The sequence below is a fragment of the Cupressus sempervirens genome, chromosome 3 (assembly GCF_028749045.1).
Source record: "Cupressus sempervirens isolate cs-2001-9-10 chromosome 3, ASM2874904v1, whole genome shotgun sequence".
NCBI classification, from domain to species: domain Eukaryota; kingdom Viridiplantae; phylum Streptophyta; class Pinopsida; order Cupressales; family Cupressaceae; genus Cupressus; species Cupressus sempervirens.
The window spans coordinates 96,681,419-96,706,199 of record NC_143120.1 but is presented as its reverse complement, the minus strand read 5'-3'; the positions used below and the strand labels follow the sequence as shown (position 1 = coordinate 96,706,199).

Here is a 24,781-nt window from a genome sequence, read left to right as displayed (position 1 = left end):
TAAATTGATGAGCATACCTCACAGTGTAATGCCGATAGAATGCACCAATCTTAGTCAGTGGCTCAGACTGCAATCGATCATTAACCATGTTGGAACTGACTACTACCTCTGAAGACATCACCAAGGGAGTAGTATTACTAGCAGGAACCATGCCAACTGCCGGCTCACCAATATCACACATGATCTTTGATACAACATCTCTAGTCTCCGTGCCATCAGTACTAGAGGCCACCACCATGCCAAGCATACCACAATCTCCTGCAACACCCAACTCAACTGATCCTGACTCTAGTGGGAACGAACCCGATATGTCAATGTTAGTATCAAGGATGGATGCATTCCTATTTCCACTGTCTTTCACAATCTTGACCATGGACATCCTCGGATCACCAGACACCACAACTTGTGACTGTACAGAATCTGGTAAAGACTGCAGTCGCTCTAACTCCACGGTCACCTTAGCCAAATGAAATTGTGACTCCTCGAAAGCCAACTGTGTACTCTCAAGAATTTCAGAAGTCACCTCGAGCTACTGAGTAAGCTCACTCACCTCATCTTCCTTGGCCAATAATGCTTCGTATGCTATACTACCCCACTCCATAAGATAATCTCTGTCGTCTACCAATTGCATATAATTCTGTCTCAGAATTTGAATAGCCTCCCATAAAGAGTGGATCTCTGTCAAAGAAAGATAACTGCCTCCTTGCTCATCACTAGTAGGAGAACCCCATCCATAAATTGCTAACAACTGACGAGCAGCATTGAAATGCTCGCAAGCGATAGAAATGTCTCGCTTGCCAACTCTCAGCTGACTAGACACATGATTGTGCTGACTGATCGAACTCCTATACTCTATCCTTGGTACACTGTCCAAAGGAGTAACCTCAGAATAGCTATCATTTGTAATACTCAGATCCTAGGACTCTCGTGTAAACTCTGTCATCTCTGAAAAATCATCAACATGTGATCTGATTGTAAAAGAAAACTGAGTCCCTGCTATATGTGCTAACTCTCGAACTGAGCTCACCTTAAGACAAAGCTCGTCCACATGTCTCTCAGAATCCTGGAGAGCCAATTGAATACACACCAAGGAATTTTGAGTATCCTCCAGCTCATGAGAAAGCCGGTCAGCCTCCTCCTCCTTCTTCAATGCATCTAAAATTTAAATAGATCCCTGCAAGATTAAGGAGATGATTGCAATCTGAAAGTAGGTGTATGTAACTTACCTTCATTGCCTCCATGCCTTCCTTGATCTGTTGTAAGTTGTCACAAGAAGAACCTGTTGTGACTCCTTTCTGTCTCTCTTGCAGTTGAATCATCCAAATGTGATTCTCAATCAATCCATGCATCCTGTCATGATGAGATAAAGCTGCGACAATATCCTTGTCCCCTGTCTTCAGCTGGCTTGCCAAACCAAGTGAAGAGCTACTAGCTTCTATCTCATGTGAAGAAGCATCCAACTGTGCTTGATACTCATTTTCTGCAAAGTTTTGAATGCTCACTTTCTGATCAACTGTACTATCCTCAAACATGACAATATCCTCAACTGCTGTAACTTCATCCAACCCAACTGTACTGGAATCACTATTTGTGTCAATCACGCAATTCGGTGTGCCTATGATATCACCTTCTGATGCAACTGGCTCAACCTGCACAACATCTGAAACCCCTTTTGCCTGTGAAGATGATGCAGATAAACCATTATCTGAAGATGTGCTAATATTTCCCTGTATTAAATCAACATGTTTGTTAAACTCCTCATACAAGTTTTTGCCTGTCATAGGGAAGGTACGATCCTTAGGCCTATCAAAACGTTCAATCAGTCTCTTTGTAAACTCCACATATGAGGTAATGTGTGCATGACCCATAGTGACCATACCATGATGCCACCACTTGTGTGCTAACCCATCCAGGTGAATTGCTGCATACTTAATAGCTTCTTCCTCAGGCATAGGGTTCATTTGAAAGTATGTGTCAAGCTTTTGAACCCAAGCTCTTGCTGTAAACTTCCCTGAGCCATCATAATATGGTAATTGAAGTTTCCCTACTTTCTTCTCTAGCTCATAGCTCTGGTTCCTGTCATGTCCATGTGGCATATGCTTCCTCCGCACATCTATATACTCCCTAAAGGTGATTGCAGCAATAAAATCTAGACCTCCGGCTTCCCAATCTCTCCTCAGCTTGTCCTGTATATCAGTGATATGGGGCTCTGGTACGGGCTGCTCTGGAGCTCTAGGAGGAAATATGGGAATCATGGGCCTCGAACTCACTGTCCTAGTTTGCTGGGGTGCATGACTGAAATTGTTCCCAACTTGTTCGCCTCCATTATGTGCCTCATCCTGATTATTACCATTTTGATTATTTCCTCCAGCCACATTAGCATTCAACCCCATTTGACAAGCCATCATCTGCATCATAAGCTCAAATCTCTGACTCTGTTCCTGTGCGCTTTGCTCTGCTGATCGCTGTCCCTGTGCTAAGGTGTCTAATAATTGTAAGAATCTTTCCTTTCCTTGATTTGGACCAACATTCATTTTGTCAAACATTTTTCTCTCTATCTGGCTATTCAAAATTCCCTATAAGACCTCCACAGGATGGTAGGACTTATAGCTCTGATATCACTGTAATAACCCTCCTCAAATTTGCCCTCAAAAATGCTGATCAAAGCTCAAGGAATTTCATCAAACAATTCACATGCAAGGGACGTATGACTGATATAGTATTTCAGCTAGCTTCAAATGACTTTTTTTACAATTTGCATCAATGAAAATTTTGTGATAGAAGACTACAATGGACTACACAATGACCTAACATGAGTGTGCTACTAACTTTGACAATATTCAGTGCATATATATGATCTAAGCATGAGAAATGAACACCTACAGCCAACTGACATTTTTACAAACAGTTGGTATGCAAACTAACTAGCTGATAAATAATGATATTGAATTGCTTAAATGACAGCAGCAACTATTATCTTCTTAATTGCAATGAAAATTACAATGCTCATGAAATATGGCCAAGACTTTGGCATTTACATGGATTACAAAATGATAATGCTGGTATAATGCACACTTACATCTGAAAGCTTATGACACCCTAAAAAACAATACTAACAAAAGAACTTGGTTGTAGATGGCTGTAATAATTTTTTTCTATGCTGCCCCTTCTGCTTTGCTTTTTTCGAACTGCTTTTTCGGCATGTTTTTTTGTACTCGCTTTTTCAGCCTGCTTTTTCGGTTCTGCTTTTTTCGGACAGCTTTTTTCGTACCCGCTTTTTTCAGCCTGCTTTTTCGGTTCCACTTTTTCGGACTGCTACTATGTTGAATCTCAAGACCATATCTTTCAATGACGTTAAGATTTTCAACTTGAAGGGATTTCGTCCTCCAAACTATTGAGACATAATCTCCAGAAAATTTTCCAATTTCTTTGATATTTCCAAGCATGCATAAAAGAAGCTCTTCCATTTCTTTTATAGTGTTCTCACAAGAGCTCCATCCTTCGTTTTCTCAATGTGGGATAAAACATAACTCCCTTTATGTAACTTATGTCTCCAATGTGTTATAAAATAAAGGGGACTCTTTTAATTTAAATATTTTTCACAAACTATAGTCTATGCATTAATAAAGTTAAATATTTAAATTTAACTTTATAAAATAGCTTTATCAATGCATAACAAATCTTATTAATGATAAATAAGTCTTCTTGTCGATTTTAAACAATTACCATCGACATACTGCTGCCACTAGATGTCCGACCATGTCCAAGATGGCTTACTATAAATAGTAAGTATGCCCAAAGTTGTCTCAGAACCCATCAGAAAGACCTGCGACTGAAACTATCTAGGCCAAATGGCCTCTAAGTCCCTTTAATGTCCTGGTTAGCCTACGGGACAATGGGGAAATAGGCCAACGACAACAACATGCTATGAATGCTAAAAAGGGAACATTACAAAGTAGAAGATTCAGCATATAGTTGGAGAAGATCGTCTTGCTCTTTTATTTTTATTTTTATAAAATCAATATTGAGATTGAAATCAAATGGAAAGTATTTCATAATAAATAAAGAGGGTCTTGCATTGTTTTCTTTCCTTATCAACTATATTCTTTCCAGGTTTTCAATAGCTTAACTCAGTATATCTCAAGTACAAAGTATCAACTTGGCAAGAATCATGAAAAGGACATTCTGGATAAACTTCCCACGAAAACAAAGGATGAGTTGTTGGAGGTAAGAATCCTCAGGCTTTGCTTTCTGGGTCAAGAAGTAATACTGTATGTGAATATTAACTCCTCAAATTGATTTATATTTAATTGCTCTGTTGTGATACTTTGCTTTTATATTTAACGATATTGTTTTACCTGCAGCAATGGACAACAATTCAGGAACTACTCCGACATTTTTGGGCTTCATATCCACTTACTACTACATTCCTTACCAACAAGGTAACCTTATCTCTGGTCATTTGTGCATATTGATTTATTCACATATTGCATTTGATACAATTGGTTTCATACATACATATGTTTCACCTTTTCCCTCTAAATTAGAAGTTGAATATGTTTAGTCTTCTTCCAAAAGAAGTTACATGCAATATATGATCTTAGTCTTCACTGCTTTTTATATCCATGGATCATAAAACCCATGTTTGTTTGATGATATATGTGTTAAAGATTTGACTGAGCAATAAAGATAAACAGCAATAACAAAGCATAAACATTATACAAAGGACACAAAACATTTATCATGTAAAACCCTTTCACTTGAAGGGAAAAACGCAGCCGCACCAACAAAATATCTATTTTATTGATGGTAAAAGATTGAGTACAAGCCTTTCCACTTGATATATTTATAATATATCAAGCAATCATATGAATAGATTGCATAAGACTCTTCATCTTCCACATGAAGGTCTTTTGAGTCCCAAAAATAAGACCCTTCATATTTCCACATATACAACACTTCGTTTCCATATGCATGGCACTTCGCATGATATGTGACACGTCTTTTACATAATGTTAAATATAATCACAAATATCTCTTTCAGCTGAAGATGACCATAACAGTCATAAGAAACAAATTTCTCCCTCATAAAATCAGAGATAGAGATCTCTATTGAAATGTCCCCGAAATCTGCTTCAAGAATAAGTGCTGGCACCTGCAACAAGATATTAGCATAACACAATATATATATATATATATATATATATGAGTTAGGAAGAAGTACAATAATGGACACACAGTATCTATATACTACCCTTATCTAACCCCTCCTGGACTTTAAGGAAGAATTTCCCTCTGATTTCCTAACCCTCTAGTTGAGATTAAAGATCTCACGTGGGAAACCATCATGGCACATACTTAACTCCTCTGGGATCTCTGAATTTTACTTGGTAGATCCCACCTCTTACCAAGTCTCTTCTCTAACATATGCATATGTTTAACCACTACAATATATATTGTCTCTAAGGGATTCTCTCTAAATCCCTCTTTGGAACCAATTTGGGATTCCGACATTCAGTTATGAATGCTCTAATTTCTGAATTTCTCCTCGAGAAATCCTGACACTTATATTGAATGTCCTCTAACAAGGCCTACTCGGTCTCTAAGAATCATAAGCTCCCACTATAAATTCTACCTCGTACCTCTTATTTGGAAATACTTATTTGATCTCACGAGACTGGTCTGGAGTATTCATTCTGCTATGGAATTGTTATGTGATCTCCTCTTATACGTCGTGTACTCTCTATCTATTGGCTTCCTTGCCAGGTAACAGCTGCTTTGGTGTCTCCTCTTCTCTCACCGAATTTACTTACTGCTTTCAATCACTGTTTTTCTCTGTCCCTATGCATTGCTGGGTATGTCAAGTGTTTAACGTTAAGCTGGGAATTATTTTATTGGCACTTGCAGTGACCAAGGATGCCAAATAATGGATGAACGGCCCCTACACAATACTCCTTTCCTGTTCATAAGGGAATATTGAGCACCCCGACCTTTGCCACATTTGTTTGTTTTACTATTCTCGTCCACACTGGAAGTGTTAGGCCCAAGTTTTGCTTTGACTGCATGATCTGCATAGGAAGAATTGATAATTCTGTCACGTTCACACCTGATTATACTTGTTTCTTATACCTTGGTTTGATTGTAATTTTCTGCTTATATGTCGATGATGCCTTGTCTTACTCGCATCTGTGATCCTAAATAGGTAGTGAGAAAGGTGAATGGCTGTTTTGACCAGACGTGCCTTCTAGCTAGCTCGTTTAATATCATTCTTCTTTACTTCTATTTGATTCCTCCAAGGGTTTGACTATAATCGATTTTGCTTATAAATATGCTTTGTTTCATTTATTATTTGTTCACTTATTATTCTATATTGATTGATTTATTTTAAATATTATTATTAGTAATAATATACTTTATTTATATTATTATTGAGTAATAATAATATTATTTAATTTTAATTTTTGCGCAACAAGAAAAGAGAGTGTTTCTTTTTATTTAAAAGATTATATTTTGGGTTTATCACATCTATCGCAGCTAGCAAGAGAGAGATCTCTAGTCAGGCATGCTCACATGGCTGCTTGCAGAGGACAGACAAAGATTTTTATCTCAAAACATCTCCCAGAGAAGGATACATTTTCACCATGACTGCTCGTAGAGGGTTGTCCACTGTACCTGCTTGTAGAGGGTGGAACAAGGGTATTCACCTCAACTTCCCCCAGAGAAGAATGCATTTCCATCATGCCTACTCAAAGAGGGTGGTCCACCGTACCTACTCATAGAGGGTGGAAGGTTAATAGCTGAGATTTTATCTTAACAAAGACTCCCTCTCTACAAGGACAACTTTAACCACAAAGCTTCCCTCTCAGTAGGGACAACTTTAATCAAAGAGCCTCGCTCTTAGCAGGGACAACTTTAATCACATAGACTCCCTCTAAGTAGAAACAACTTTAGTCACCACAAAAGATGGTTAACCGTTAATCACATAAACTTGCACAGGATTGGACATCTCCCTTTGTGACGCAATGTAATAACCCTCAACTGGCTATAGCTAATCAAACATCAATTTCTTTTGCTAATCAACAGTTTGGCATTTTATCAAACACTTGGCAATCATACTCGGATAAACCTCAAGCTGTAATTATGCTGAAAGAATGTTTGGTTTTTGTTTTGTTTCTCAGTTTTGCCAATTTTGGATTTTTCTATTAAATTATAAATACTAAAACAAATATATCACCAATATAATCCATAGCAATGCCAAGTATTGAATTTCAACTTTGGTTTACAATTCTGAAATTTGAATAGAATTGTCAATTATGGAATTACAATTAAAATGAGAAACCTGGTAATAATTGCAATGATATTCAATTTGCAGCAGCTCAACATGAAATGCCAACTTCACCACTAGAATTCCCACGCCAAATAGCTAACACAGGGTCTGTTGTAGGAAATGCAGCCTTTTAATGTGTAATCACAGGTCTCAAATTAAAGCATGCAGGCCTCTAACTTATACACACAGGACTTCAACACTTAAATGCAGCTCGATCAGGTTCAAATGCTGCCTTTCTAGAGACAACAACCTCCTATAAATGCAAGCGAATCCTCAATCAATAATGCTGGTGCAATCACAGCCTCTTCCCAAATTTGTGTAAACCCTCTAGAGAATAAATTCCTCAACAAACTCCAGATTTGCCACCAAGTAATTGACTTGTCAGGTACAGTAAGAACAATAGGAGAAGCCATAATGAATTTCTCAAAACTCACGACTTCCAAACTCCACTGTACTTGAGCAATGGAGTAATACTTCAGCCTTCAAACCCTAAGTTCAGCAAGGGCACAAACTCGGAAACTCAGAATGTCACAAAGACAACAAAATCAACTAAGATAATCAGCTGATTGGATGCTTTTCGCATCAAATGAGCTCATATCTATAATCTCCAAATGGCACAAGTTTCCCAAATAAACTCCAAAATATTAAAATATAATAAAGTGCTATTATAATATAATTAATTGCTTTTGGTTCCCAAAAATGACCTTTTCTACCATAACATAATAATTTGACACACAAGGCCACTGTTTCTTGTGCCCATGATTTAAAACTTTTCGACCTGACTCAAACGAGCTATGGTATTGAGGTGACCAACATACAACACCAGCAAAAATAACAACCTCAACATATTTAGATGAATAATAATAATAATTCACCCGTCTTGTGAAAACAACTGAAGAAGTATCAAAATCGAAATCTAACAACACTAGAGTGATTCTGATGAAGAATGACGAAGAATGAAATTGACGAGGTGACTAACTATAAATAGATTCTCCTTCCAATATTCTTGGAGCCTAAACTAGAAGTTCGAAATAAAAACTGAGAGCATCATTGAACTCCTCTAACACCATTGAGCTCATTGGAACCAGTAGTTTGACTTACTATAAATAGTAAGTCCCTCAAACAGAGCCAAAACACACTATAGGCTGTTGGAAAGCCTATAACCCCACACTAAGATCCTCAAATCTCACTGTTAGCTTACGAGGGTTGCGATAGTGAATTGACCAAGGCGAGTGTAGGAAACTGCTTAAAATGGAGACATTACACGTAATCTCCTTCTGAAGTTGAATAGTCTTTCTCTCTAAATATGATCTTCCGCTTTCAACAAAGTGTTACTAGTTTAGTATCAAGACTGCAAGCAACGTTGCATCCTCCCATTGAATCTCCATATAGCTTTTGAAGGAACATCACAAGCCTCCAATGATGTGGTTAAACTTTGAGCGGATGTATCAGGATTTGATGTATCCAAAAGATGTTACCAGAAAATGAAGATTGACATCTTCCCAAATAACTTGTAAATCCTTAAGAAAAGAATTAGACTATCATTAAGGATTACTGCATGTTTGGAGGACTTTGAACAACAATCAAAATCATTCGAGTTTAATCTAGTCTTCTGTGTTTGGGCATGAACCCGTATCCCAAATATCAACATGCTCTAGGAACGTACTCCTAGTAAAAATGAAAATACTTAAGCAAAAAATGAAACTGACACATAAGTCATTTTCAATAATGAAAGGCAGAGATACATACCTCTTGATATTGTATACATCTTGTCCTCACTCTAATGCGAACACCATAACCAGAAAACTTATGAACATACCTTCCACATAATGACTCCTGTAATGATCGTATGTGGAGAGTAATACATAGCTCATTGCTATGTGTTCTCAAACCACTATTTTCCATAATTGATGATCCAATCCTCAATATGGTGTAATGTCCCCATTTTTGTCAGCATCGGAGTTTGAAAGATTAGCCTATTATTGTGATCCTTATAGGCTAATTATTTGAATAGAGGGATTTCTGAGGCAGTGGCTTGGCTTGAGAGCGTTTTGTCTTCTCCACAATTCAGTAAGCTACAGGTTGGTCTTCGTTTGGCTCATCCTCGACTTCTTTTGGGCTTAGTTTTGCGTACTTACTATTTGTGGTAAGTGGGGTGTTGATTGAGCTAGACCCTTTCTATTTTTAGAAAGTGCATTTGGTTATATGGAGAAATAATAGGTATGACTCCTATTTCAAATGACATATTTAAATGATGAGTATTTTGGAGTTATTACATTTTTAGTGGCCAAATTATTATTGAATTATTAAATGACTTATTATAACTTTATAATTGTAAATAGGAGATAATTTCCACAGCAAGTCAAATTGTGATATTGCTCTCAGGGATTTAACTGTGTATTTTGAGTCAAACTCATTGACCCATGAGTCAAATTCATGTTTCCCATGTTTCACAGGATTTAAATCATGGATAGAAAACTATGTGAAACATGGGTCAATGAGTTCGACTCAAAATCACACAGTTAAATCTTGATAGCAATATCACAATTTGACTTGCTATGGAAATTATCTACTACTTATTAATTGATGAGCTCAAGGGGCTTTCCAATGAATCGTTCATAATGCACAACACTTGGTGAAGGTCTTGCAAATGGGGTTGTGAGCTTTGGGTTTAACGACGAAGGAAACTTTGTAGTTAAGCATGCTCAGGCTGGAGGAGTAGTATTGGGATGGGTGATCTCTCGGAAAGCCCTGGTGCTTCACCCCTATGAGCATCACCTAGATCCAATGAGTGCTAAGTGTTTCATTTATTCTCATGAGAGATGGATTCATGTTGAATCACTCCTCATGAAACATGGGTCAATTAGTTTGACTCAAAATCACAAAGTTAAATTCTGATAGCAATATTACAATTTGACTTGCTGTGGAAATTATCTCCTACTTATCAATTGATGAGCTTAAGGGGCTTTCTAATGAATGGTTCATAAGGCACAACACTTGGTGAAGGTTTTGCAAATGGGGTTGCAAGCTTTGGGTTTAACCACGGAGAAAACTCCGTAATTAAGAGCGCTCAGGCTAGAGTAGTATTGGGATGGGTGACCTCTCGGGTTGTTTCGGTGCTTCACCCTTGTGAACATTGCCTAGATCCAATGAGTACTAAGTGTTCCATTTATTCTCATGAGAGATGGATTCATGTTGAATCACTACTCATGAAACACGGGTCAATGAGTTTGACTCAAAATCACACAGTTAAATCCTGATGGCAATATCACAATTTATAATTGTAGTTAAGTTGAGGGTTGAGTTATCATTGGAAAGAGCCATTTATTAATTAGTTAAGCCAAGTCAAGTGAAAGAATCTAATGGAAGCTTCTAATTATTGTCGTGTGGTGAAGCTTCTTGAGTGAAATTACATTTTGGCAACAAAAAGGGAATCTGGAGGTTATAAATACAAAACCTTTTGTTGAGAAAAGTACCCTTGAATATTTATTTGCTTTTGTTGCCTTTGTGCCTTTTTCTAAGTTTTCTGAATTGTGTGCCCTTGCTGAAGTATAAGGGTTATTCTAAGAATTACTCTTGCAAATTGTGTGGAAGTATACAATTTTCCATTCTTCTACTGTTCAACTGTCTAAGGAGAATTTACTACTGTGATTTATCTTGTGATTATCTCTTGTGAGTGTTTCTGAGTTGTGAGTTTCCATCCATTGCTGATGTATAATGGATTGGATCTGAGATTGTGACATCTTCTTACTGTGTTCATTTGTGGCTGGGAGAAGCATATGTTAGCTAAGAATTTTGGGATTAATTTTGAGAAATCTGGGATTAGCATTTCTATATTACTGACCTATGTATAATGGTTAGGGTTAGTTGTGTTTTGTTGAAGGCTGCCATATTCTCCTGTAGCTGCAACTGGTGTTATTTTTCATGCTTGCGATCACTTTTGACAGTTCAACAAACACTAATTAGGGCTTGCGTTTATCTTCAGACAGGCTGCAATTGTATTGGGAGAACTTGCATTGACTTCTGTGACTTGCGTTGCAAGTTGGGAGCCCATGTTGTGCTGAAGTGGGGCTTCTTTCAACATCTGAATGTTTGTAATTTGATTTTGGAACTCCACTAGCCTATGTGAGGCTCACGTAGCAGACATTAGAGGCCGCAATTTGGTTCAGAATATAATTGGATGCTCTATAACAGGTTCCATGTTTTCAATTGATATAAATGAATGAATCAGCAGTTTACTACTCTGCAAAGACAGTGAATGAGGAAATTGTTCTTGGTTCATTACTAAATTAGTATATCATAATTCAGCCAATAGATCTTTCACAAATGAGTTGGAACTTGGAACTAAATTAATAAGAGTGGTACTTGGGAACATGTAGTCTGTTGATTAGTTTAGCCCATAGCAATTTAAGTCATATTTAGTAAAGCTAGTTGGTATTGGAGAATGCTTGCCAAGTGTTTGACGATATGTCAAATCACAGAATTGTGAAAGGATTTGATGTTTGTTTAAGCTATAACTGGCTAAGGGGTTATTAGATATGGGTCATGAATTGATTGGCACGGTAATGTACTCAGTTTAGATAAATGAATTGAAATAGGCAGCCGATTTCTCAATTATATAACTTGTTTGAATAGAGCATGAACTTCTAAGAATTCAAGTCTTTGACACCAGAGATCTATAACAATATGCTCTTCTTTCTCTTATGAATATACAAATGCACGATAATGGAGAAGTGAACCACAAAATGAATTAACCCACTTGCCAACATATTCTTTGCCATTCAAGTTTCTTGACAGCAGGAAGGCAAAAGACGATGTTGTTACTCGACATACTAACTATGATATTATTTGACAACCATGTCAGATATAAACTAACATCCAAGCAAGAACTAATGACAATACCAACAACAATATATAGTTATATTCTCATCTTGCAGATCCAAATTTGGAGACAACGACTATCAAAGACAACATCTGCCGATGCTGCTTCAAGTGATTTCTTTGATAACCGTTGAGAGTATCGTTCAAATCTGCTTGATATCAGGTGAACTCGAAGGCATAAACTTCATACTAACATGCTCTACACTTGCAAATAACCCCATAGACAAGAACCTCTAATTTTGTGTTTGATTGTAGGCTTATGACCAATATATACTGATGGCAACAATAGTCTCCAACAAAACTCTTGTAACCAGTTCAATAGTAGTAATAAGTCTGTAGACAGGAATGGGCACCCATTTCCTTCTTGAATCTTCACAACAACAACTACAATTCTCCGGAGCAAGGACTAACATGTAAGTCAAGAGTCTTCTTACCTTCTACGCCTGAACGTTGACTCATATATAAATGATATTGTGATAGAAGCACATAGTGTAATATCCCCTTTTTAGCATTCATAGCATGATGTTGTCGTTAGCCTATTTCTCCACGGTCCCGTAGGCTAACCAGGACATCAAAAGGGCTTAGAGGCCATTTGGCCTAGATAGTTTCAGTTGCAGGTCTTTCTGAGGGGTTTTGAGGCAACTTTGGGCATACTTACTATTTATAGTAAGTCATCTTGGGCATGGGTGGACATCCAGTGGCAGGGGTATGTCGATGGTAATTGTTTAAAATCGGCAAGAAGACTTGTTTATCATTGATAAGATTTGTTTTGCATTGATAAAGCTATTTTATAAAGTTAAATTTAAATATTTAACTTTATTAATACATAGACTATAGTTTGTGGGAAATATTTAAATTAAAAGAGTCCTTTTTATTTTATAACACATTGGAGACATAAGTTACATAAAGGGAGTTATGTTTTATCCCACATTGAGAAAACGAAGGATGGAGCTCTTGTGAGAACACTATAAAAGAAATGGAAGAGCTTCTTTTAAGGATGGTTGGAAATATCAAAGAAATTGGAGAATTTTCTGGAGGTTATGTCTCAATAGTTTGAAGGACGAAATCCCTTCAAGCAGAAAATCTTGACGCCATTGAAAGATATGGTCTTGAGATTCAACAGGGTAGCAATCCGAAAAAGCGGAACCGAAAAAGCAGGCGGAAAAAGCGGAACTGAAAAAAGCAGGTGGAAAAAGCAGAATCGAAAAAGCAAGCGGAAAAAGCGGAACCGAAAAAGCAGGCCGAAAAAGCTGTTCGAAAAAGTAAAGCAGAAGGGGCAGCATTGAAGGAAAATTATTACAGCCATCTACAACCAGGTTCCCTTGTTAGTATTGTTTTTTTAAGGGTATTATAAGTTTCAGCTGTAAGTGTGCATTATACCAGCATTCTCATTTTGGTAATCCACGTAAATGCCAAAGTCTTGGCCATATTTCATGAGCATTGTATTAGAAATTTGATTGCAATCAAAAAAATAATAGTTGCTGGTGTCATTTAAGCAATTCAATCTCATTATTTATCAGCTAGATAGTTTGCATACCAACTGTTTGCAAAAATTTCAGTTGGCTGTAGGTGTTCTTTTCTCATGCTTAGTCATAATATATGCACTGAATATTGTCAAAATTAGGAGCACACTCATGTTAGGTCATTGTGTAGTTCATTGTAATCTTCTATCACTAGATTCTCATTGATGCAAATTGGAAAAAAGTCATTTAAAGCAAGCTGAAATACAATATCAGTCATATGTCTCTTGCATGTGAATTGTTTGACAAAATTCTTTGAGCCTTCAATCAACATCTTTGAGAGCAGATTTGAGGAGGGTTATTAGTTATTATAGTGGTATCAGAGCTTGCTTGCAAAGTGTTTGACGAAATGTCAAACAACTGAAGTATAAAGATTTTTGGTGTTTGAAGAAGTTATAACCTATTGGAGTTATTACAGTGGTATCAGAGTTTGCTTGCAAAGTGTTTGATGAAATGTCAAACAATTGAAATATAAAGATTTTTGGTGTTTGAAGAAGTTATAACCTATTGAGGTTATTACACATAGCTAACCCTATGTCATAGAAATATAAACAAATGAAAACTAAAAGAAATTCTAAATGACTTAAAAAAAAAATAGGAGATAGAGGAAGGACATGATATGAATGAATAAAAACATTGGCTTCTATGTTAAAAGATGTATATCCTCGAGTCTTTTACAATATTAAAATATTGAAAATGAAAAACTTATTTGACATCATTGAGGCAGGACTTGCACAAGATGGAGAAACCCAAATGTTCCCAACCTTCTAGCTTTGAGCCATATACACAAAATGATTTTTGATATGGAGATAGCATGATTTGAAAAGAGGAGATCTTGAAAGCACAGTGAAGGATGACAATTGGATCTTGTGGTATGATCTGAGGAATAACAGAGGATACATTGTGTTTCTTCTTCTTCAACCTCCTGCCTTTCTCGCCCACCACTGTTGTGGTTTTTCTCTTTTTGGAGACTAAAGGCTCATGTGCAGCCTCTTCTTGAGCTTCCTGCTCAGGTGCTTGTTCTTGCTCTTGGGATTCCTCACTTGTCACAACCTTCCTTTTCCTTTTCTTTGTCTTTTCCTCCATGTGGTAATATGCGCCATCTCTATCATGTCTGTATATTGTCTCTAGAGGCACTGGGGAGGCAGATCCCCATGTAGGAGCTCTTACCTTTAGTCCTTTTCCCTTCCTGGGTGGTGCAGGAACCTTCAAAGATGGCCTTTCAAGCAAGGGATCCAAGGGGAAAGGTTTGGTAACCCAATCTTAGGCAACTTAATGATATGCCTAGCACGATGCATTAGATCATTCTCTTCGCAATGCACCTCGACATTCATAATAGGCTTGTCAATGACTATCTTTATTATATAGTGGATCTAGGATCTTCACAAAATCCTTGTTCCGAACCTTATGTGAGATTCATAGCCCCAGGACCTTTTTTTGCCAAGTCGAGATTCATCTTGCAGTAATCCCTGATTCGGACCTGATAGTCATCTATGGAGTTAATCCAATGGTCCTCTTTGGAGGAATCAGGTACAAATGCCTTTCCTGCAATATGTTGGAACATTTCGATGTCAAAATTAGGGCAAGCGACAAGGAAATCATTTAGTGACCACTTCTCCCACTCAACATCGTAAGTGCGGACATCCTGTTTCTGCTTCACCTCGTAAGGTTTGATGGAGATATACCACACACATGTTTTCCGATGTTTGGTATAGATTTTGTCATACACAAAACTAAGCTAGTTGGCTATCTCCAACAGTATGATCTTATCCGAAGGATATTGAGGGAGCTTCTTTAGATGCAATGCTAAACCCACCACCCAGATATTAATGAATGTGTGGAATTGTATAAAAAAAAGCCACTATTTCAGCCACCCTTACTGCTGCTTCCACTAACATCCTCTTGGCATAGTCCTCCTTTAGGAATTTGATAACAACAAAGATGAAGGCATCATTTATGATCCCATATTTGGGGCTCCCATCCCTTAGCTTCTTCTTGACTAACTAAGGATATACAATGTACGACCATTCACCGCTGTCTAATAGGCTCTCCTTGTCAAACCATGAAATTTCGCCTTAGAGGCGAGTAAGTATATGACATAGGAGGTCATGTAGAATCTGGGATTTGTCTTCACAAGTCGCAACTACTAATTTAGGGAGTCACTGAGGATAGTGCCCCAATCAATCATGTTGGTCCTTGTCCTTATTATCTCAATGAAGTGGACCATCCATGTCTCCAGGGGTCTAGCTGATGAGAATACCATTACTTTGCTAAGAAGTACAATACAATACCCGATGTCGGAAATCATCCATCTTCGAGTCATATCAATCTTGCTTACCTTCTTCCCATGAGGAGTTCTCTTTATCAGATACTTGTCCTGCACTATCTTATCAACTTCTTGTTTATGTTGTTTGTATCAGTTTAGTGTTGTGTAGAAGGAGATGCCATAGTATTGATTTGCAACAGGGAGGTGGAAGACCCTTTCAATGTTATTCGGTCTAATATCCAAAACAATGTCTCCCATAGCATTCTTCACCACCTTCTCATCTGGGACATATTTATGAGCCAAGGCTTCGATGAGCTTAGAGAATTTCGCTGATATAGGGTGGGACACTACATTCACTAGCCCATTCTGGATCATCGCAGACATGAACTCGGACCTCATAAATCTTGTTGCATAGTACGAGGAACTCATGAAATTCAGATGTCCGAGTTTTTTTTATCTTTTATCTCCGAATGAAGGTTCACAGTTCAAGATTTGCATTTGACCCCTTTGTATGTGAAAGTCACTAGTTTAGGTGGAATCTTTGCTACAATTGCTGATGTTGAGGATGCCGTGGTAATCTATACAAAACTAAGAGATGTTAGTAACCTTAGTGCTTAAAACATGAAAAGACTCTTGACAACTCAAAAAAGAAGGTGAAAACCCTAAAACCCTAGATGGACTGGTTAATAAAAAAGGAAGACTAGATTTTGCACATCTGCGCAACTACACAGGGTGGACTTGGTGGACTTGGGGGAATTGGGATTGGGGAGTTGTGCATCTTCAGAGGTGTGCAACGTATGCAGGGTGTGATGAGCTAAAGTGAGGCTATGGAGGTGCGAAAGATGTGTAGTTGCAGGGGTCCGCAAGTGTACAAGGTACGCAGGGGAGTTCTCATCGGGTAGCTAGTGCGAATGCGGGTGAAGAAGCAAATTGTAGAACTTTGGATGTGCGTAGGTCTGCAATTGTAGAGGCTGTCAAATAGATTGATTGCCTCAGGGCCCCCCTCCGATAATTTATAAGCGCGAGTTGCACACTTGCGCAAGGTTTGCAAGTGCGCACTTTCGTACTTGGGACATGTGGAGGTAATGTAATTTTGCATACCTTATGCATATGTGCAAGTGCACAAGGGGCACACGTTTTGAGTATTAACTAAGAAAACTCATCTTGGCCACCGAAACTAGACGACATTGCTTTTCCCGACTACCAGACCTAGACCATGGTACTTTTGTTCCTAGAGGCATCTTGGAAGATGCCTTGTCCTGAAGAGCTGATTCCCATGGCCTAAAAAGGGGGGTGCCTATTCTCAAAGTCGAAAATGGGGCATGTGTTGTGCAACCACAACAAGAGTAACAAAATCAATTTTTTAAATCTCTTTATTTCTGGGGGACATCCTTGGACCAACAACTTCAAAAGTCTGTGTTCACATGAACAAGAAATGATTAGGCTACATTTAGATCTTAATCACTCAAAGGAAAATGTAATGTTGGTTTTCTCAATCACATATGAAAAATTTTGAACTCTTGAATTTACATCATCGCATGAAAAAACCAGTTCTATTTGTAGAACATTGGTCTTGGGTCTTGCAAAATCTTAGTCTGGGCAAGGCTACCTATACTTCCAAGTGAATAGGAAGCAAAATACTGTAAAGAGGATTTACAATTTCATTGAGAATATATGGCAGCTTCAACATTCTCTAGAAATGGCCTACTCAACTATGCACACATTTGGATCAATTTCTATCTAGGGTAACCTTTTCCAAATGTGATAACTCAGGAAACAGGAAGGAATTGAATGAATCAAGCAGTGGAGATGAGATCAACTCCCTTATTTGTCAGTCCTGTTATGACTGCAGCTTTTGGGAAGGGGATAGCGGGACAGGTACGTATTGTATGGAGTCTATTTTTAGGGATGGCAAAGAACAGCAATTAAAAAATAGGAGAACTTACAAATTATAGGGGTATTTCAAATTTTAATATAATAAACTTAATGATGAACTCATCATATATATTACAGAACCCTAATGCATAACATTTACAACAAAATAGCCAAAGGCTGCAAGTTCCAACTGCAAAATCATAAAAACATATGAGGATACTCCTGCTAACCTTGGACTTGCAAATAACTTGCGAAACCAATGAGCCTATCTCCAATGCCTCATTAAAATTGGTTTACAAATGAGAGAACAAGTTCCTGGCTTTGCAGTGAGATTGGAAAGGGAGCTGGTGCATTTATACTAAAATCTTTGCTATTAGAGGTTGCAAACCTGCTATTCTGTGACTACAAAAACAGCAAAACACTGTCGTTTTCAGTGCTATAAAATCAATATCTTGGGATTTAAACACCACCTTTAGAGATACAAATGGAGCTTGAAATGCTAGGTGTTGTTTTCCTTGATTTTATAGTGAAATCCTGCTATATAACCAACTGAAATGGTTGAAAACTGCTTACAAATATTTCAAAGTCAAACTTGGCAATGTATGACTAGGAGCGTGGAAATTTGTATATTTCCAAGAGCAGAGCTCTAATTTTTTTTTTTTATAAGAGTGGTGTGTGGGCCACAAAAGAACATGAAGATATTTTTAAATATATGTAGGGCCTTTTTTAATAAAAACTTGAGTGTCATGAAAAGGTGATTACTGGCTGTTCTTTGGGCGGTTAGGGGATATCATTGATGTCCCCAAATATTCTGGGGATATCTAGTCCTTGTGAAAGAGCCCTTGCATTTTCAAGATCAAGAGCCAACCATTTGGTCAGGGATAGTAGAGGCATAGTTAGTAGATTCAGACTCTGAGAGTACTTGACAAGCCCAAATTTTCAACTCGGCAAAAACTAGGTATCCTGGCGATAATAATAAGTAAAATCTGTTTAAAAACATATGTTTTTGCTAAGTTACCGGTTTGGGTTCGGTTTTGAAGTTTGAAGTTCGAGAATTGGTTCACAAGTTTGTCAAAATCTTGGAAAGGGGTTTGGGTTAGTTAGTACAAAACATATAAAAATATAAAAAATATATGTATATATACATATTATGAAGTATGGGTTAGAATTAAAATGTAGCATAGTAGCATTAACACATTTAAATAACATAAACACCATAAATTTCTAATCATAGTAATCTTACCATCATATAGTCATAGTGCTCATACCATCATATAGTTCAACATCAAAGATTCAAAACATTAAAAATAAATTGTAGCATCAAGTTCAAGTATCATTGTTTCACATTCATTGTTCAACTAAGGGAATAAAAATCTATTAATATTCTAAGTTCTTCACTCTTTATCTTCTTCTTTATATTCATCTTCTTATCCTTCTTCATTTTCTTCTTCTCTGGCATTAGTTGACTCAGCAATAGAGCTAAGACCAATGGGATCAGCAGCAGCAACAATGCTATTGGCATCAAATTCTTCAAAAAATGACAATGAGAGGCCACAAAATATGACAATCAGAGGCCACCAAAAGCATTTCGTAACAACCTTTTAGGGTTATGGATGCCAAAAAGTTAATAAATTTTGTAAAAAAACACTTTTATGTTTAGCGAGGCTTAGAAAGCATGTGGTTCTATTTGGGTTCGAACTTTGTTCAATTTTTTGGCCTGGTTCACCAAGTTTGAACCAGCAGGCAAAAATTGGAACCTTGTTTAAATCAAGTTCGAATTGGACCCGAACTTTGAACTGGTTTGAACTTTTGCAAGATCGAGGGGTGGGGTGGGTACCCATGTAACTTACATTTTTTGTAAAGTTAATTACAAAATGTATTAAATTAAAAGTTGGCATCTTGAAAGATAAAGTGCGTGGTTTGTAGCAAAACAATAAGTGAATGATGCATTGCATTTTAAGTAGGAAACCAACATTTTAGTTGTGTTTTTTCTTGTATCTTGAGACAACTCATCTTACAGAAAATTAGAGTACTCACAAATTTTGGAAATTGAGTAGATGGATGTTTTACCTAACTAGTTTACACGTAGATCTTATTTAAATCCTAAATTTAGGTCCTAGTTATATTTCTAGCTGTTGTAATTGGCAATAAGATCTTATTTATTTTCTTCTCGCATCCTACACCATTCAATATATGTTCTAGTTAGTTGTCTTATAAGAATAAGGCACTTGTCAATATCATGTTTAATCTTATCACTCACCTTGCTTATATAAGAAAGGCTATGTACACTTTGTAACAGATCTCATAGATCTTAATATCATGAATGCTCATTTCTTATTAAGCCGCTAGGCTTCTCCTTTGGAGGGAACCTCCTACCATAAATGCAATTTAGTGTCTCACATCGTATTTGTCCAAATTGGTGGTATTTTTTAATCTCACGTGGTTTTTTCTTGGCAAAATTGCCGGTTCTTTTGACTTGTTTTGTTTGACAAAATTGTTGGTTCTATCCTTGGTGTTCCACCTCCACTAGAAACAAACATCAACCAATATAAGACACGTCTATCCTACCATATCCTACCATGTGACATGGCAGATATTATTCTCTTAGTTTCATTTGAGTTATTCTATTTTCATTCATGTCCTCCAAATAATTCTTCCTTTGTCTTTGCCTTCACGTGCTCCTTTGATCTTTATATTCTTTACACTTCAGATTTGGCCAATTTTTTATGTGAAAGATTAAGATTCACAAAATGGAACTTAAGTGGAATATTTTTGGAACTTTGTTGAAAATTTGGGTAGAACATTTCAAGATGGTTTATGATGATTGATTAAATTAATTTAAAAAAAATTAAAATCTTAACTTTAAAATAAAAAAAAAATTATAGTAAAAATAATGACTTAGTTAAGAAAAATGTTCAACATTTTCTAATATTTTAAAAAATAATTTTTTTTATAATTTAATTTAATTATTAACATGAGCAATTCAAATATTTTCAATAATTTAACTTAAACTAGAGAATTACTCTTATTCTAATAAAAATTTAAATAATATTTACATAACTTAATATATTCATTATTTAAAATTTATTCCAAACAAAAATATCTTCTTTCCAACCTACTTAATATTATTAGATTTAGATTTGAACTGGTATTTTTTTTCAATTTATAAAATTATCATACCAAATAACTTTTTTAAATTTCAATAACTTCATCAATATTCTAGAATAAATATGTTTATTTAAAATTTAATTGAATCAAAATGTTTTTATAAAAATTAAAATATTTCTAATTTTATATATATATATATATACTGTTGAAAGTTTTTAACCAAAAAATTAAACCTCAAGCAACTTTTTTTTTTAGATGATTATTAGTAGAAATATTCTCAAGCATTTAAAAATAAATCTTACATTTTACAAATGAAAAATAATATATATTATTAACTTATAAAAGATTATATAATTAGTTTATTAAAATTAATTTATTTGAAATTAATAACAATCTCCCATAAAGTTTTAAATACAAATTTAAATTAATTTAATCTATCAATGATTTAAGGTGACTTATTTAGAAAAGCATTTGAAGTATTTCATTGCATAAGTCTATGTTTGGACAAATACAAAACAAATTTATTATAAAAGTTCATAATAAATACTATTAACCAAAATAAAAGTTTACTCTTAATACTTTATAAGAAAGAATAAATATTATATAATAAGAATATTTTTCGAGAATTGGAAAATTAATTTTAACTAAAAAATTTATAAAGCTAAAAAGATAAAAGGAATTGAAAACAATATAGCTTCATTCATAATGATCGAATAAATAAATGTGTCCTTTCAAAACATGTTCTATTGGAAAAATATTGAACAATATAGTTACAAGATTTACCAAACTCAATGGTGGCTCTAACTTTCTACTCAGTGGAGGGTAGGTAGCATCCCTTGTAGGATTTTTGGTGTTGCCCCATCATGAGCCTATCTCAACATGCCAACAAGCTTATTTGAAGGCCTTTGAGGCCAGAGAGACAAACATTATGCAAGTCATTAGTACCATTTACTTGTTTATATTTTGTTGTTTTTATTATAATCAATGATTTGGAATCACACTTTCTAATTCATCATAAGATGAAAAAGTTAAAAAAGTAACCCTAAACTTTAAAAGTTTTCATATCCATAAGTTAATCAATATTATTAAAATGGAAAATATCGCTAATAAATTCATTTTACACAATCACATCCACAACTTAATCAAGAAAATTATAATGGGCTTTACACCACTTCAAAAACATGTCAAAAATGCAGAAGTTCATCAAATCAACAATACACAGTTTGTGAAAATGATAAGTTGCGAAGTTGAAAATATGAGTGTTGTGAAAATCTCATAGGTAGAGATAACTTGAGGAGTTGAAAAATACCTTTGTTGTGAAGCACTTTTAGACCACCCTGGCCATTATTGTTTCCTGACCAAAAACCTCATAAATCATAAGAAAAATATGTTGAACCCTTTAGTGATCTATGCAATTTCAGACAATGATAATATTCATAAAATACTCCATCGGATTATCCCTTGAACCTCTTACAGGTACAAGTGCTAGTATACTCTCTTGTGGAAGGTTTTCATTGTTTTTGCAAATTATTCTGGTGCCCAGCTAATCTTCAACTCCTACATGGTATAAAAGATATACTGTTGTGGACTCTCCAGATCTAAGGGAGATCATCAGGCTTGAAGAGCATGTTGGGTATATTTTTGGATTTCAAGGACCTTACAGTTGAATCGAGAGCATTCAAGAAAGTTAGAATTGCTTTTGGTTTTGTTGAAATTTGAAAAATTGAGCTTGACCTAGGGTTTCAAGTGGGGTAAAGCTTGCTAGATGCATGAAGTACCTAAACTTTTGGAGTATTTTGGGCCAAACAAACCCTTCTAATGTGTCCGGAAGGTCCTGAAACCCGATGAATGTCTATCACATTTTTGAAAGTGGACATTGTGATCCTGGGGATCAGAAGTATTTTGGTATTTTGGGTGTTTTTTGTATGATAGTATGGCTCTGTACATAGCCGTACTATCATTGTGTCGTTTATACCAGTTCGAAAAAAAGGGCATATTTGGTGGCATCAAATCATAATATTCTCATTTGTGTAAGCTTGTGCTTGGTCTGCATCATACTCTGTTGTATATTGTTATCTGCATCATGCACTCTAATCATTGGTACAAAACCATTTTTAAAATTGTTTTTAATTTGAAATTTCCAATAAAATATTTATAGGCTGTTGGTCCTGGTGTCTTGATAACCTGGTCACATGTAATTCCATAGAATCACCTGCTTAATGGGGAGCCTAAGGCTACAAGGATTGATTAAGTTTATGGATTGTTTAAAGAACAAAACCTTTCCCTTAAAAGAAAGAAATGACAAAATCATTTGGTCTGGATCAAATGATGGGAATTATAAGGATAAAAAAGGGTATAAACAAACTATCTCTTCTCTAAACCATCAAAATTCAGATACTTGCAGCTATGTTGGCATAAAGTATGCTTGTCAAAAGTGGGTACCTTTTTGTAGGGAGCTATGTAGAAATGTATTTTAACAGCAGATGTTTCTGAAAGATGGGCTTTGAGGGACCTTCAAGATGTGTTCTCTGTAAACGGATTCAGAATTTGTGGATTACATTCTCTTAAATTTCTCTCATGCTACCACTTGCTGGAAACAAATTTTTACATAAGCTGAATTGGGCAACAACTTTGCCTATCGTTTTAAAATTTTTTCTGCAACTTTGGCTGTCAAGGATGTCTAATATTTTATATAAGGCAATTGTGTGCAATGCAAATTGTGTTTCAACAATCTATGATGGCATTAGAATACATGCCATATCAAGTTCATCTATAAAATTTAGAACTAAAAAATAAGATGCAAAAACAAATTAAAGTACCTTAAACAACTCTAATGAAGAGAGGATCCTGAATATGGCTTGTGTCGTGTGATGATTAGTCACAAACATTTGTATCTCATCAGCTTCTGTGTAAATTTTATTGACCCATTCAATTTGAGTGCCTATCAAGTGGATGATTAGATTGAGTGAATCGATTGTACATGGTGTCCACAAAATGTGATTATTATATGTGGCCTCTACTATAGCCCCAATTGCCTTACAATTTTTAGCGTTGTCCATTATGACAGACAACATTTCGAGCCTCAACCATCTCAATTGATTCTATGAGGATATTGGCAATGGAACTTACATTTTTCACTTGCCCCTCACAATCCACTGCTTTCAAGAACATTGCCCCTTTAGGTGACATTGCTATAACATTGAGCAAAGGCCTATTCTTGCAATCTGCCCATGTATCCTTGACTACTTTCAATTGTGTGTCTACCAAGGCTTTCTCCCTTGACAATAAGGTGGTTCACACCTTTTCATGCCCAACACAACTAGTAGGTTCCTCGCAAAGGGTACTCACCATATGTCACCAATAAGGTGATCTAAGAAGGTTGAATGGAAGCCCATTTAGATATAAGCAATGACTGATTCTTTCATCATGCAAATCTCTCATTTCAGTTTTGAAGGCCACATACAATGAGCATCTTTTTTGTGAAGCATTATCTGGTTTATAAGGTGGTGGTGTTGGTAGAAAAAGGATGTTGGCCAATAGATTTTACCAAGCTAGTAGGTGGTTTCATCAAACCTGTTTGTGCATGGGATGAAGTACTCATTGGCTTTCCTCTGTTGGTTCTCCTATCACTTTCTTCTTGTTCTCTAGCATGTTGCAAGATTAAATGAGTTGGCAACCCATTCCAATCTGTCCCCTTTCCTCTGTTGGTTCTCCTATCACTTTCTTCTTGTTCTCTAGCATGTTGCAAGATTAAATGAGTTGGCAACCCATTCCGATCTGTCCCCTTTTAAGGTTTAATATCTA

The 24,781-nt window shown here is 36.1% G+C and overlaps 1 protein-coding gene across 4 annotated transcripts in view; it reads left to right on the top strand.

The window, feature by feature from the left end:
• Positions 1-24,781, top strand: part of LOC149564957 (general transcription and DNA repair factor IIH subunit TFB1-3-like) — a 275,928-nt gene that overhangs the window by 207,548 nt on the left and 43,599 nt on the right. For all 4 annotated transcript variants that reach the window (XM_089818484.1, XM_089818486.1, XM_089818483.1 and 1 more), the window contains exons 19-20: positions 4,114-4,227; positions 4,365-4,442. In XM_089818484.1, the coding sequence (XP_089674610.1) occupies positions 4,114-4,227; positions 4,365-4,442 (192 nt within the window). The remainder of the gene's footprint in view (positions 1-4,113; positions 4,228-4,364; positions 4,443-24,781) is intronic.